The 16,906-nt window shown below is 39.5% G+C and overlaps 1 protein-coding gene across 4 annotated transcripts in view; it reads left to right on the top strand.

Moving 5' to 3' along the window:
- The first annotated feature begins 423 nt into the window (after positions 1–423).
- Positions 424–16,906, top strand: part of LOC113141292 (shisa family member 6) — a 59,034-nt gene continuing 42,551 nt past the window's right edge. The window contains exons 1-4 of one of the 4 annotated variants that reach the window (XM_026325618.1): positions 424–992; positions 5,729–5,886; positions 12,378–12,473; positions 12,944–13,012. In XM_026325618.1, coding sequence (XP_026181403.1) covers positions 424–992; positions 5,729–5,886; positions 12,378–12,473; positions 12,944–13,012 — 892 coding nt within the window. The remainder of the gene's footprint in view (positions 993–5,728; positions 5,887–12,377; positions 12,474–12,943; positions 13,013–16,906) is intronic. The other 3 variants (XM_026325617.1, XM_026325619.1, XM_026325620.1) reach the window with 3 other exon arrangements.

Here is a 16,906-nt window from a genome sequence, read left to right as displayed (position 1 = left end):
TTTTTCATGCATACTTGAACTAATGTTAAGGCACATTTTACCCACCATGTCTCTCTCTGTGCGTGCCTGTTTTCTCACAGTGCGACTAAGAGTCAACTCAACAGCTACTGGAAAAGAAAAGAAAGATTTCCCTGAAGGACACCGGGTCTTTATCGCGCCTCTGCAGCCAAAATCAAAGAAGACGTTTAGCCAAAACTAATTCCTGCATGAAAACAGGCTTCAGAGTAAGTGGCAACATAGTCCGAACATGCCAAAAGCTGCCAGTCAAAGTCCGTCAGTGAACGCTTGGCAAGTAAAGGAGTACCGGCGATGAAGAAACGCGCAAGAAGCTCCACTCGGGAAGAAGCGCAAGAGTGATATTCAGAGAGACATATCAGAAAGAAGAGAGTGGAGGCCAAAGAGCAAACAACAGCGCGTCCTCAAATGATGGGGATAAAGCACCTTCTGCTTCTTTTGATTTACTTAGACCCGCTGAATGTCCTGTGCGCCGCCACCACCAACAAAAAGAGCAAAACCCCGCCGAGGAGGATCCCAAAGGTGAAGGAGGTCAACGGCACCACCACTGCGGTCCCGGTGACCGCGGCCGTACCGGGGAAGATCACCCAGGTCCAGGCTCCCTCGGTCGGCGCGGTCCAGCACGACACCTGCCTGGGCTACTACGACGTGAGCGGGCAGTACGACAAAGAGTTCTCCTGCAACAACACCGATCACCGTTTCTGCTGTGGCAGCTGCTTCCTGCGCTTCTGCTGCGCGGACCGGGGGAAGCGACTGGAACAGAAGAGCTGCACCAACTACAACACACCGGGCTGGATCAAAACCCAGCCCCCTTCACCGGCGCCAACAGGTGATACTTACGACCCAGAGCTGGACCAGACCAACACCACGGTCTACATCACCTGCGGGGTCATCGCGCTCATCATTGCCATTGGGATTTGTGCTAAAGTTGCCTATGATAAAGCAACCAAGCCCCCACAGGAAATGAATGTTCACAGGTAAGATTTTACATTATAGCACAGTTATTTTTTGGTCATGATGAAAAAACAAGCTATTATTTTTACATAGTGCACTCAAAAGGTCTTTATGTCAGACTTAAGGGTTTTTTGGTGGATACATCCACCCAATGTCCCTGAAGCAGTGCTTTGAGATTCTCCACTGCTATACTGGCTTATGATTTCAATAAAGGAAAAGTGCTGAAGTCATTAATAATTTTCTTACATTCAGTCTGTAATCAACATGCAGATGAATCTGTTACAATTTTTAACTTACCATGTTCTTTGTTTGGCTGTCACTTCTCTTCAATAGCTTTGAGGTGAAAATTGATACCTTTATTTGTTGCTCTGGTGATTTATCTAATTCACGGCAGCCTACATAACATAAAGCCTTAATATCATGGGTTTAGTCCAGCTGATGACCTTTAACACATGCAATCACTCTCATCCCCAGAGCTTCCCTGTCCAAAAATGTAAAGACTGTATAATTTTCCATGGTACACATCCCATTATGTGTCAATCCTCGGAGAGTGAGCGGTTGGTATTTTATGTCTGTTCGACCCTAGGGGGATAAAGTAAATGCCATGGAAAGTGAACATAAGTGAACACATTCATCATGATGGGAGTGGTCTCCTCTGCAATGGCAGTATTTTTAAATCCTCAAGGCACCAGCAGTGGACACTGAATTGCTCAATGAGCGTTAAAGCAACATAAAAACACAATCTGTGGCCATTTCACTCTCCAGCTGAACATATTTCTGTATGCTGATGTCACAAACACACCTAAGGCAATAAATTTTCCAAGCATCATCAGAGCACCAAATGATCTCTTTACTGCTGCCAATTATCTTTCTGATGTATTTTTTTTTTAAACTACTGTTTTCTGTTGTGTTTTCTGAAGCAAACCTCTCTGAGAGCTTTTTGAATTCTGAGTCTGTCTTGATAGATTTACACATCTCCTTTATTCCTTAAAAAAACACCTCAGATGCCCAAATAATGGACATAATTTTGTATTTGAACAGCTGCTATCTTGAGACGATACATGAATCTGTTATATCGTACAAATGGTGCAGGGGAGAAATGAGCCAAGTGGTTTTAAGCACGTGAAGAGGCTATTAGAAAAAAAAAGTGTTAATAACGCCTTTAAAAGGTATAAATCCTGTAAACAGTGCTGACATGTTTAGATATTTAACATGGTTTTATGTAGTGGAGAGCAGGGGGGAAAAAAAACAAAACAATGAGCTGAAAAGTGCTAAAAAGCTCGATGAATGACATATGACAGATTAATCAGCAATGGAAATGACACACCTAAAACACTTCACGTTAAAACATTAACTGTCATGGCTCAGTCTAATTGCTCTCTCTGTGTCATTTTCCACCACACCTGGAAGCTGTTTTTGGAAAACAGCTCTAAAGACCCACTGTACACTTCTTGCTTAGCACCAAGCAGGTAGACACAGTCGGACATTAGCTGGTGAGCACATAGGGGAGAATTTGGCAGTGAGATATCTCCTTCAGCGGTATGTAAAGATCAAAATCAGAGCTAAAAGAGAGTGCTTATAAATATATGCTAATGCTGCTTGATAACTGTTGGATGTGTAAAAAAGCAGCTGTTTGCCACATCACCTTGTCATTGTTTTGGTCACAGTTTGTTGGCACTGCCTCCAAGTGTCCAAAAATGAGATATTACAGGTTGAAGGTCAGACTACAGCATGGAAACTTCTGTTTGTATTTAACATTATGATTAAGGCTTTTGTTTATAATCTGTGAGGAACAGTTTAAATGCACTCATCTTTGCTGTGGTGCATGCAGAGATATTCTCCTTCCTGATTAAAGCAGGTATTGAAAATGTAAAAAACGGAGAAATAGATGTTTAACTGGGGTAAGGTCTGACTAAAATTGCACCTTTTCCACCCACTGGTAAAGAAAAAGATCATAGTCGCTTAGTCATTGCTCTTATCCAAGAGTTACTTGCGTCACCTGCTATTATCTAGAATCCATTTGGACCGAGCAGAGGACTTCTTGCTTCTCAGCCAGAGCCCAGACGTTGATTTTATGATATGCAGATAATTGAGCATTGTTATGCCTCTTTTATGAAACTTTGGTCCCTGCTGTTTTGAAAATGTCAAGGGAGATTACTAAGCTTTCTTCCTCAGTGAAACACAGTGACAGGTTCTTGATAAAAAATGTCCAAATTCTACCACTGACAACAAAACAAAAGAGCTCTTTTAGTACATCAGTTATAGATTAAATATAAGCTCCAGTAATCACTGTGTCTTTTCAGAAGTTGGCACAGTCAGCATTTAATATCCATATGGACTCATGAGACCTTATAATACAGAATTTTATACAAAACAACAGACACAAAACAGAATAGCAAATCTCATGATGATGCATTTTTTCAAGATCTCTGCTCTGAGAACTGAAAAAAAAAAAGGTGGTGAAATTTATGTCTTCTTACCATGCTTCTATCCTAGCCATGGGGTGTGCTTTCAAGTAGATCTGTTTAATGCCACCACTTCTATATGAGCAGTGGCCATGAGAGTTTAGAGAGAGGGCAATTAAATGTGGAGGCATTGGCTTGCTGGATGCTCAATAGTGTTTTTTTCCTTCTTTTTATGATTTGTTTATTTTCGCCGACCATTTGGCACATAGAGCTGTCATAATGTTGTCTGCTGGAATAGACCTCAGAGGCAAGCAGCAGACATTCATGCTGACAGCCGTGTCCAAAAAGAACTAGTGGAACATGGGATTAGCTTTATATTTGGCAAGGGTCTGCTCCTTAAAAGTCGGGGCTTCTCTGTTAATTTTCAGTGCTTCTCTAAAGTGATTTAGACGCCTACCTCTGCAACCGAGGAAAGACTGTGAGCAGAATACTTAGCTGTTGGCAGACCTTTGCTGTTTGGTCTGTGACCTTCACCGAAGCACAAGAAATGTCAAGTGAGAGCTAAAGTCACTGATTTGAACAGGCTGTATTGATCACCTTCTGCAGGGCAAACCGAGATGAAATTTATGCTGGCTGGGTGGAGAAATTAATGCTTTGTTCTCTAATTGCAAGACTGAGAAACTGAGTTGAAAGGCATCATTGTCATTACAGAGTCGACTAGAGAACAATGACAGGTGATGGCAAATCTCAACTAAAAGTTATGCTTTTGATCGAACTGATCACGCTGTTCTCCCACATAATCTACACAAAAAATAAATAAAATCAACAGTGTATTAGTGTGTCTCTCACTACTTTCTAATTTTTGTACCTTTTCTTGTGTCCCTCAGGCCTGAGATTATTGGTTTGTACTGAAGACATACATTTTTAAATACTGCATTTGTTGGGGGCTATTTTCTGTGGCAGATTAATGCACATTTGGTGCTGTAATGAGTGTTCCCTGCAGGAGTGTGTTGTGGAATTGAGTCAAAGTAAACTACAGTGTGCATTCATGATAATGAAAGAATATATCATTCAGTGTAGCAGTGTGGCTCATTGATGAGATTTTAATCTCCTACAGAACAACCACTGTTGTGATAGCAAGCTTGTGTTACTCTATAAGTCAGTTTAATAGTGGCGTTTCCCCAGGGGTCGATTTTTGGCCCACTGTTGTTTTAAATGCTTTCCCTCAGTGAGGTAATACCCAACACTATATGGTTCCGCATTGCTTTTTAAAATGTTGCTGAGTCTCAATGCATTAGATGGCCTTGCTCCAAATACATCATGAAATTACTATGACCCTGAGTATTCTTTTACACCGGGAGATTGGGATCCACTGTTTATTTCAATTCATCTGGTTTTAATGGTCTAAATGATCTATTTTACATTTTATATGAACTAATCATATTGTATCATTACACCGTATACTTATTTTTCTTTAATAGCCAAATTTAAGCAATCAGTAAGGATATGTGGTGATTTTAAAAAATGAGTACCGACATGAATGACATATATTAAAAGAGTTTTTTTATATATATTACACAGATCAACTGTCCTCTCTTAAGATTATAATCAGTCACAGTATTTATGACAAATGCTTCTACATTTTTCACAATCAAGGGTTTTTTTGTCGTTTCTTCTTGATGATTTGTTACTCTTTCTTAATAAGGCGCTTGTTAAAAGTCCTGTCTGTTCTGGAAAACTATAGCTCCTACTGCACACGGCATAGAAGCCAACTAGGACAATGCAAAATCAGGTCGCCTATGTCTGTGAAGAAGAAATGGCTAAAGTGTACTCATCCTGGAAGGGAAATGCTATTAATATACTGTATATCTCCCAAAGTCACAGAGTTATGGAAAAGTGGACTGTGTGGTTGCTTTAGGTTGACATTGACACAGTTAAATTGCCCTTTCATTTCCTTTAAGAAAACGCAGCACCAGTACTTCATCTCACAGACTGACACTGTGCCTCCAGAAGTTGGAAATGGTGTTGGTGAAATATCACTCGTATTTAGTGGCTTCAAAGAAGAGACACTAGGTTAACTCTTAATAAATGGACCTTGAGCTGAAATCCAGCAAAAATAATTGGGCATGTCTGTGCCTTGTGTACTATGCTATTGAAAATGTAACTCTCTTGTGACTGTGGGTGTAATTAGGATTTCCTCCAGGCCTTGCTCCAAACCTCTATGATTCAAATTGGAGCTGTAGCTAAATAAATTAGGAAGACCTTTAGGGGAATGGTGAGGAGAATGTGGTAATTGGAAAAGGAAAGCATTTCAGTTTAAACTTCTTTTTTTCATTTGTGTGATTTCCTTTCAGAGCCCTGGCAGATATTCTGAGGCAACAGGGACCAGTTCCAATATCTCAGTATGAACATGAAAACATTGCAGCGCTTGATGGGTCACCCAAAGATGAGACGCCAGTCAGAACCTCGAAGAATCATTACACACCTGTTCACACCAAAGCTTCAAACCATGGTAGGTGACAATGTTCCGCTTTTATACAGATCAATAGCTCAGACTGTGAAACAGAGCAGGTTGGAAGGTCAGATAACTTGTTTTATATGTGGTTTTCATAGAATGCCCATTTTAAAAAATATAATGACGTAAAGCTTGAGTGTTGTAAAGATAGATTCCATGGCTTTTTTCTAATCTGCCATAAGAGCCTCTGATTGACATCCACTGAAATAGATGGACATGCTGAGAATATTAAGCGTTCCTCTCAGTCTTTCTTAAAAGCAAACATATAAGAAAATATATACTGAATTAAATGAAATGCTCTGACTGAGTTCTCTCCCTGCTCTGCGGCCCCATAAGCCTACTCAGCACTGACTCAAAATTGAGCTGCAAATTATCATCTTCTGCAGGAGACGCATGCTTTTTGTCCAGAGATAATTCTGTCATACAACGCTGTTCCTCCTACTTTTATCCGGTCGGTCTCCAGATGCCTGCTCCAGGGATCAGCTCGTTTGCTAAGTGCCCTAGTATGGTGTCCCAGATTCAACAGTGTTAGGTTTCACTCTCATAGCACCCTGCCTCCACCAGCACCACCACCCAACATGGAGGAAATGTGTCAGCGCAGAGCAGATAAAGACTGGGTTGAACAACATTGTGGGAGCTCACTTTTCTGCAGCAGAGTGACTGTTTTAGTAGTAATAAAGATTAAAATCCAACTCTTTTTCACTCTATTCTTTATTGCAGATGTTTTGATGTTCTCACCCAAAGAGAGCTGGGATAGGCATATCCCTATGACCCTAATTAGGAATAAGCAGGTATAGAAAATGGGTGGATGGATCTTTAAAGTAATGAACCACAATATATTTTTCAAGGTTAAGGTCAGTTTTGCCAGTATCTATCAGCCTTTAGTACCCTAATATTTTTGAACACAAGACAAAATATGTCAGGAATCTCGGAGGTTTATTAAAAACAAAAGTTTGTTTATAATAAAGGAAGCACAATAGCACTACTCAAGACTAAATTAACAACAGTGCAAAAATGGGCAGCTGCACTATGGCCCAAAACCCTCATGAGACCAAAGCACTAAGGCGATAAGTGGGTAGTAATTTAATTAATTGAAAATTTGTTTGCTAATCCTGCATGCACCACTAAAGCGTATTATGAACTGAGTAGAAACATTATAACAGTCAACACTTGCATTTTGACCTGGTGTTTAGGACTCTTATTGTTGAGATGTGTATTCAGTTATATTTCATTATTATTATTTTTTTTAGCCAGTATATCTTTTGCATTGGAGTTCACTGCATTTACACCTTTAATTTTTATTCTCAGCTGTTCATTTCAAAACCTTTCAGATTTCATGCATGTCCGTGGTGTCCCTGAACTCTGGGGTTTCATTTTGTATGTTGTCTTTGCTTAGTCCTAAGGCAATTATGTTGGTGAATCTTTAAATGCAAAAGATCTCTGGTATTTTGTTTGTTCATCCATCCATCTATTACAAGTACCACCTATCCTTAGGTCAGGAGGTACAACATTTTACGACTACATTTTAGTAATACTATTAAATACTATTAAATATAATACTAAAATAAAAGTCATTTTAGGGAGAGAAATGGGGTGCTTGGTGGACAGCTCATTTTTGCCTAAAGGTTCACAAATGTGTCCCTGTCCTGATCCTGATCCCTCCTGCAGAAAACACTGATCTATAGAAACGTACAGAAACACCAAAAGCAACAAAAAAAGCATCAGAAATCTAACAAACCAATTCTAAATAAAAGTATCAGGTTTTAAATTCCACCCTTCTGAAGAATTCACATGAAATCCTCATTGAGTCCAGATAATCCTGACCATGATGTGAAGTTCAAAAAGATGGCCTTCATAACAAAAGGGAATGTTATCTTAATTCCTTGTCTATCATTGTTTTTGACCAGCATCCTATCTGGATTGTGTCTGCATGACTTTCTTTGCTTGTTTGTTTTACTTGTTCATATTTCTGTAGATCTGCTGCAGGATTTCCATCAGCAACAACAAAGGGCATGAACTTTGAACAAATGTCTATTATAAAAACAACGAATGAGGTTGTTTCTTCGAACTTATTATATGATCTTATTTTCAAACAGTACTTCTGAAAGAAAAGATGGTAACGTGTCAAATGCAACTAAGTGTATTAAAGTTTTGCCTGGTGTAAATTGGTGTGCATTCATAGTATTTTAAAATAGATACACTGGACATTGTAGACTACAGAGCTCCTGTTTTAATGTGCAAACATGGAGCAAGGATTAGACCTCTGTGTGATTCACAGAGCCACACAGTGCTGCAGTTCTCCATAAAATGAAATGTCCACAGAAAATATGTCTTTCCAGCCTGTGTCTTATCAGCCTAATATTATTTTCTCAGTGAACTGTAGCAGGAGGTCACATTTCATGGGTGAATGCTTTTAAATGAGGATGATGATGGAGGGTGTTCAAGCAGGGATGGAGGCACTCCAGGGAAGACATAGCTCAAATTTTATGACAAATATATGACAATATTGATGTGAACTTCAAAAAAAAATTTTTTTTTTCAATCAAATAACCAAAGCTTCTAGTATTTATAGTGTAAATTCATAATATTATATACCTTTAACTGTTGTTGGGCTTTTTGGCTTACTAGGCTTTATTTGCTTTTATGAAGTTAAATATGGGCAGCACGGTGGATGAGTGGTTAGCGCTGTTGCCTCACAGCAAGAAGGTCCTGGGTGCGCAACCCAGCCTTTCTGTGTGGAGTTTACATGTTCTCCCTGTGCTTGTGTGGGTTTTCTCCACGTACTCTGGTTTCCTCCCACAGTCCAAAAACATGTATGTCAGGTTGATTGGTGACTCTAAATTTCCCATAGGAGTGAGTGTGAGTGTGTGAGGTTGTTTGTCTCTATGTGGCCCTGTGATGGACTGGTGACCTGTCCAGGGTGGACCCCTGCCTTTCACCCAAAGAGAGCTGGGATAGGCTCCAGCAGATTCCTGTGACCCTGGTTAAGTTATAAGTGGGTAGAGATAATGGATGGATGGATGGAAGGTAAATATGAGTCTTAGATCTTAACAAGAGATTTGTATGTAAGAGTTGAAACTAACTTTATAGTGTTATGATTGTATGATTATATTTAGAATAGGAAAAGGGGTTTATAAAAAAGAAGTGCAATACAGGTAAATCCATATTGTGAAACGTTCCTATGTGGCAGCAGTGGTTGTCTCTCTCTTTACAAGCTCTGCTTTCCACCTTTCTTTGACCTAATAATGTTTCCCATTGAGGTCAAGGATAAGTGGTTGAAAAGAAAATGGATGTTGAAAACTCTTTCACTATCCAGATCCACTTCAGATTTATAAGATGGCCTTTGTGGGAACAGCCAATGGTTACAGGACTGCTGTAATTTGGTATGAAACTATCTCCTGGGTCAGAGCAACATATCAGAATTAATGGGTGGAGAAAATAAAGATGGATTTGAATAGATTTCTGCGAGACACTGATCGTAAAAGAACATAATATACACTGGTGCTGTCAGAAGCTGCACTCCTATATGTAGTTCATTTTCTCTTTTCAATCACTCATCTTTATATCCACTATAAGTGTTAAAAACTGCCCTTCAAATCATAATTACAATTAAGACAAGGGGAGCAATTTAATGGCATTTCATAAAGACAGGTCAAATAATAGCACAGGTGGAAAAGGAGACCTGTGATGTTCAGCAGTGGTTGGTTCCTGCCTGTATTATACCCAGATGTGATGCTGATGGAGTGTGTCTTACAATGTGGATAGAACTGCCACAGAATTTGTTACTGAGCAGGCAATATCATTTCAATTTCCCAGAGTTCTCTTCTGTTCTTTCATTTTGTGCTCTCAAGTTTCTATAATGAAAATAGGCAACAAATTTCTTCCACACTTTACAGACAGAGAATGGAATCATCTCTGTAGGACACTCCCAGCAAGTGGGTTCATTTTGAGTTTCAAAACCTTTCAAAAGTTTAATCCAAAATGGCAAGAGACCAACTTTGGGATGAAGATTTCAAAAGATGACATTAGGCTGAAGTTTATAATGTGTCTGAATGTACCAGTCTGCCTGTAGAGTATCAGTTACAGACTGTGTGTGTCAGGTGAAAGATGTTATCAGTGTTTTTACTCTGGAGATTGCTTTCATTATTTTACTTAACATTGACACTATGTGGTCAAAGGTATGGGGACAATTCAACATTATGCCCACATCTGCTCTGTAAGGGCCTCTATTCTTCTGGTTTCAGGCTTTTCACCAGATTTTGGAACCTATCTGCAGATGTTTGTTGCCTTTCAATCACAAGGACATTAATGACGTCCAGCACTGATGTTCGGTGATAAATCCTGTTCTAGTTCATCCTAAAAACATTGAATGGGGTTGAGATCAGAGCTCTGTGCAGGCCGTGCAGTTTTGGCTGGGACGTGTTTTCTTGTTTAAATGATGAATATACCAGAGTCCATGTCTTTGTCTCTCCAACATCCTTGTCCAATAGAGCTGCTTCTGACTCTGATTCTAATATAAAACCAGAGGAGACATTTACTTTAGTTCTAGTCTGCTTCTATCCAAAAACAGCCCCAGACAACCCCTTTAAAGCAACATATACAGTACAATACATAGACATAGATTCACATTTCAAGTTTCATAAAAAAAAGTACTGCAAATATCAGGGCTTTAAGAATCTGCTTAATAATGCACAAAGATGAGAGAAAAAATAAGTGAAAGAACAGAAAGACCTGGAATTCTGAGTTCAGTCAGTGGCTGAACTGATCACAAACACCAGATACACTCTCAGAAACACAGATGGTGTATCTGTTGGATGCTAGTTTACAGCTAATATAAAATTTTAGTTGGATGAATGCTAAGCTAAAATAACCATTTGGTGGCTGTGGTATCTATCATATCATCAAACTGTCATCAAGAAAATTAAATAAGCAAGTTTCTCAAAGTATAAGTAGCCTGTACCTTTAGGAGTTCACAAGAAACAGCTCCAGACCACAGGAAGACAAGTTGAATATGTGGACAGCTGTGTTTCATAGTGTTATACAGCCATTTCATTTGCATACGAAGAGCATACTGTGGTTGAAAGCTCTGGGTAAAGGACAGTTCATAGACATTAAGTTAAGATTGGCTTGTAAAACAACTACTTCCTAACATTAGTTACCAATTTCCTTAAGAATGACAATCATGTTAACAGGAACGATCATTTAAGATAAACGATTAGTGTTTAATACATGATGTTCTTTAACAGTGTTTCCTACCTTACAGGATTGGAGGGCAGAAATGTGCAGACTTGACTCACTAAGTTAATGATGTTTACTTTTTCCTTAAGGCAAACCTATTTTGCAAATTAAATGCTCAATCCTTTTTTTTTTTTTTTAGATATTTACTGATTTCTTCTTTGCAGTTCATTTATAGTCATGCTCTGGGTTTGATACACAAACAATCTGTGCAGCTGATGACTGAGTGCCAAACTTGGGTATGATGAAGACCAGGCCTAATACTCCCAGGTGTTTTTTCTCATTATGATAATTTGAAATGCTGTTCGATCTCAGCTTCCTGAGGCCCAAAGGTCTGAGTGATGTTACTGACTTTGAAATAGTTCCTTGGAGAAAAAGTCATTTAACTGTTAGCTGGTTAGGGTGGAGCTGGGCTGCTACAAAGAAGGGAAAGAGAAGAGGTGATTTTATAAATTAACTCTCCAGATTTAGATTTTTTTTTTCTAACTTCGTTAACACTACATTCCTTTATTTCCTTTGAATGACAGGACAATTGAGCATTTTCAGGGTCCTTGCAGGGAACTTGTCTTGTTCCTTTGCGTTCCTGCTGCACTTTCAATTACAGTAGCGGATCAGAGCAGAGTTAACAGTGATGTGGTACAAATTGCATCACATAGTGGTCTTTAAAAACTGTCACCTTCCCTGCGAGGAGCCAGAAGCACCCCGATTTCATTGTCCAATTAAACTGAATAAAATGTGAAAGAGTGTTTGATAAATGGGTGCTATGAAGCTACTGAAACTTGCAGATTGCATCTCTGGCGATACATATTGACGAGCCGATGATCCCACCTGAGAGTCAGTTTTGTCAGTTATGCTATTTTAGCCCTGTTTAGTATTCTTGTCATCTGGAGCTGCTCTTTTATAAAATGGCAGATATGTCAGGGGAATTGAGTGCAGATACCATGCAGCAGTAAAAACACCAGCAATTAAAATGGTTTTGCTATGAAATAAATACATTTTAATGTAATTGACACCACTGGTGGATTCACTCACTGGTAAAACTAAAAGGTAAAAGTAAATTATTCTCTGGTACGCATATTTCTGCTGCTGACCAGTAACAAACTATCTTGACAGCACTGACCTTTGTAGGAGTTTGGAGCTGGACACTCAAAAGCAGCAGAAGCTTTCAAAGCTTAAACTACTGTCTCCCAGATAATGCCCCTTGTATTGTAGCCATCAATACTCATCCTCCACCCTTTTTTTTGTCTCCCTAGGACACTATGGGAAAGAAAACCTGCGAAGTGGAGGCCAAGACATGCACAACTTCATCTCCTCGGGGTTTGTGACACTTGGTCGTGGCCACTTGAAAGGTAAAGTCCATTCTCATTATCTATCCAAGAAAAAGAAAATCATAATAGTTAATAATAATTTCACTCGCAAAGCTACTGTGTCATGTTTCATTCTTTCTCCTCTAAATGAGTGTGCACAAGACTGGGCAGCAAAAAAAATCAAATACAAAAATCAAATAATGTAACTGTGACTTTTGTTTCAGCTCAGCAGAAGTTTGGACATTACAGTACACAGTGGCTTCAAGTGACATCTTGCAAGGACCACACACACTTTTGAAATGGAGAAGCACACTTATTATCTATGATTAAATCCACACTTCCAATGACAAAGTAACAATTCCGCACTTAGTAGGCAGCCTGTGTGAATGCATCTTGGCACAGTAGTAGTTTTTTTTTTTGCTATTGTCTTCCTTTGGAGTCCTAATAAATCAGAGGCATTGCTGGAGTGAGAATGAGCTGTAAACAAGAGGCCTGTTGTTATGTTTTTACAGCGCAGCACTCCATAGACGAATCAGGGCAGATGTCCTGGCAGGGCGATCTGGACATCCCTCTCTCCTACGGTACGTTCACCCAATGTTCCACTTTGCTTTCGGAGAAAAAGCCACACAACTTGCTTTCTGTTTGCACCTGATAAGACAAGTCACTCACAATTCACATGCGCACAACTTCAGTGCGCCCTTGGCCGGTAATCACAGTGCAGTCATTGGGGGCTGAGTGTCAGCATTGTAATATTTTATTTATTTCTAAGAGTAGGGGGTTTTGTGAGTCACAGTATTTCCAGTGGTGGTTGTTTGACAGCAGGTTTGAAAGGACGTGAGGGTCTGCAGTCAGTTTTTATTTACATAACTTTTGTGGACAGATCAGGGTGTCACCTATTAACAGCACTGCTGTCATGATAAAGAGTGTGACTTTGGCCAGCTGGTAAATATTTCTTAAGTTTGTGCATCATAAGTGTAGGTTTGATCCACTTAACTTGAAGCATTTGAGCTCTGAGAGAGGGAGAGAGTCAGATTGAATCTTATTTATTCATTCATTTATAGTGGCTTTGCCCTGCAGTTTGCCGATATCATCAGTCACAGTGTGAGTTTAATGGTGACGACTTTTCCTTGATTATGTTTGATTTTCTGTTCAGCCGTGGTGACAGCACTGCTCATGCATACCTCTAAGTTCTTCTGTTTGTTGTGGAGGTCTGCAGTGTGCCTCTGAATCCAGTTTTAAATCCACTTACTGAATTCAAAGCCTTTCAGTGTTCCTTTTATACCGACTGATACAACCAGATAATGAAATGAGCAGTAGGAGATATGAAATGTTGATTGAATATGTGTCTGATATATGAGAATAACATACACTTCACAAGCTAATATCCAAATACTGGATCTTGATCAGCTTAAATTGTTGACATGATATGAATGAATTGAAACCACTGGGACATTAAAAAAACTGAAACTGATGCAATGCAACAATCAGATTATTTCTCTAGAGATTATTGATTACTCTGTAGGTATGGATCAAACTTCAGTTGATCAGTTCTGACTGTGATTGAGGGACTAAAATTTGGGCCTTGTGAAGATCTATACTTTGTTGCACATGAGCTAGTTTTGCTGTTTTAAGGGACCAAAGTGTGCCAGAGTTGATTCTTTCTAGCAGATTGCTGTGGAGCGAAGTTTCTTTTATTGAACCAATGGATTGTATCCTGACAGCTTTATTTTAGAGCCTTTCTGATATAGAGTGACGCAATGGTTTTGCAGTGGAAATAGCTTCACTGGATCACAAAAGATGACTGGACATCCCTCTCTCCTACTGCTGAAAAAGGAAAAGATTTATTAGGTTTTCATCAACTTGCTTCATGTTTTGTCCTGTGCACATATCAGCTAGCTCTACATCTCAGCATCCATCACAGCCCTGGCATAACTTTACTTTGTTTTGAGGCAGTGACTGTCAACTCCTGCATAGCCTGTGGTGTACTGTAGCTATAGAGGTTATGTTTATTACAGAGTATCCTACTAACACACTAATACTGTATACATCCCTGCCAGTACTGCAAATAAATCCATCCTCTGTTTCTTATTTGAAGGTGAAAAAAAGAGTTCTAGATCACTTGTCACGAAAAAAAAAAAGGTACAAAATAACTTTGTATATTTCATATTTATTATCCCATGAATTAAAGCTGGCAAGTCGTCTTATTAGACTTTCATTAGGCACCTCTAAGGACACCATGTACCTTCCAGAGAGCTGCTGGTAATAAACTGAATGACACTCACTATTGCTGACAGATTAAAATGTCTCAACCCTGAGGCCAAACAACTATTGCACTAAATTAAAAACAAACTAATTATCATAACCAGCAAAAACACCAGCTAACAAAAAAAAATGTAGATTTCTTATTGCATATTTTGTGCCTTATTGCGAAGTTTATGTTACTGCACACAAACAGTTCAGACCCTTTGGCACAACACCTGGAAGCAAACACAGCATCGGGTCTAAAAAAATGCCGGTGTCTGCTTTCATGAACTGGGTAAACAAAGACTAATATTTTAAACGCTGACTGAGGCAGCGACCCCCTTCTGACTGTACCTGTCACCCTCACACTGCACCTATTAGATGACACGCTTTAGCAGCCTGATGGCGGTAGCTGTCACTTCAAAGTGGAGGCCCTGTCAGCCTCCGTCGTTCATGTCTTAGTCTAACAGCTGGCTGTGGCAGGCTCTCTACCCCACCACCCCCACTCAGCAGACTGACAGATGTGCATCGTGCCACTGCCGACTGCATCCTGTCCTCGCTCCTGAACTGTTGTAAAGTCAACTCCTATCTAATTTTCTGCAGTAGATGATATCTACAACTAACATATATCTACTCGGGTCATCTGATTCACCTGCACAGTGGGTTCATTATTCTGGTTTTATTTGAACAGTTATAAAATAATGAGTAAATGCTCTCAAATCCAGTGCCTTAGATAGGTACAGCCTTCTTTTAAAACCTGCTGTTTTCTTAGACAAACCATGTCTGAGTATGAATGCTAAGGCCTCACACCGAACTGTGCGTTTGTGTGTATCGTTGTTGTTGCGTGGGAGCAGGGACAGTGCAAACAGAACAAGTTTGAGTGTATGTAAAGGCTAACAAGCTGCTATACAAGGCTTCGTATAACGTTGTCATTAATATCAGTGCATCTGTGACAGTCCAAGTTTTAGTTGGATACACAGCACTGCTGGTCTACCTGCTCAAGTGTTTGAAGTGTTTGTCTCATGTTTATTACATGAGTGACTGCGTGAAGCTGCTGCGGAAGCCATGAGAGAAGGATTTATGTCTGATTTCAGCGAGTGCTGGAGGAGATTGGTGTGCTCAATTGGCCCTGTCTGTCCCTCTCTATTCCCTGAGATGGATTGTCTGTATGAAACATGGTCTTTTAACAGCTCTGGACCACAGCAGGTTTATTTGATGGAAGGCAAACAGCTGCCATACAGCGATGTTCAGGCAGAATGAGAATCCTCAGCCTGAATGAGAAACCCTGCATTGATCTGTAGTGTTTGAGAAGGTTCGTGTTGCTGCGAGGGTCATATCTGCCTTCTGAATTGGCAAGGGTTTTTTTTTTTTTATCTTACACTCCTGTATATTTGACAGTTTTCTCTTCTGAAGGTATAGGGCTGATGTCATTGTATGTTTTTCTTTTTGCCAACAAATCGTATCGTAAGACCAAACCCAACAATGTGTGGTGCATCTCTTCTCCTCTTTATACCCATTTGTTCCGCATTGAAGAATCATTGGTTATTATTAAACACAGGTCACTGCTTTAAAAAAAGCTCAGTATTTAAGTTTTAATAAGTTGTCACAACTGGTGCTGTACCTAGTTCATCCATCATCTATACTCGCTTATTCCTCTTTACGGTCACATAGGCTGCTGGAGCCTATCCCAGCTCTCTTAGGGTGAAAGGCAGGGGTACACCCTGGACAGGTCACCAGTTACCTATGTCATATGACTCCAAAATCACATATGGGGGATTCACCCAAAATCAAAGTGTCCATGCTTATTCGTTATTTTTCGTGGTCAAATATTATTGGAAATATTCAGTCCTTAGACTAACTAGCTTTGATTTCTGAATCTACACCCAGACTGTCTGTTGCTGTTAATCTCCATAAGGGCTGCACTCCTAGTCATTTTTGTTGTAGAATCTATCAATTATCAGTTTTATTTTCTTGAAAATGATCTACATAGCAAGAAATGCATTTTTTAGGTAAAAAACAGCATTAGTAATATGGTGACAAAAAAAAAAACATGTTTATCCACTTACTTTCCTGAGCTTTCAGCTTCTCCCCTGGGCTTTTAACGTTAAGTAGCTAAAAGCTATGAAAAATTCTGAAAATTTTTCCACTAAGAAGATCTTGTGCTGAAACTTTTATAGGATGTGTCTATCAGCAGCAAAGCAAGAATAACACAGTAACTGCACCACAAAATATCT

This window comes from Mastacembelus armatus, chromosome 8, assembly GCF_900324485.2.
Source record: "Mastacembelus armatus chromosome 8, fMasArm1.2, whole genome shotgun sequence".
NCBI classification, from domain to species: Eukaryota; Metazoa; Chordata; class Actinopteri; order Synbranchiformes; family Mastacembelidae; genus Mastacembelus; species Mastacembelus armatus.
The sequence above is the reverse complement of the archived record's forward strand: the minus strand, read 5'-3'. Positions and strand labels throughout refer to the sequence as shown.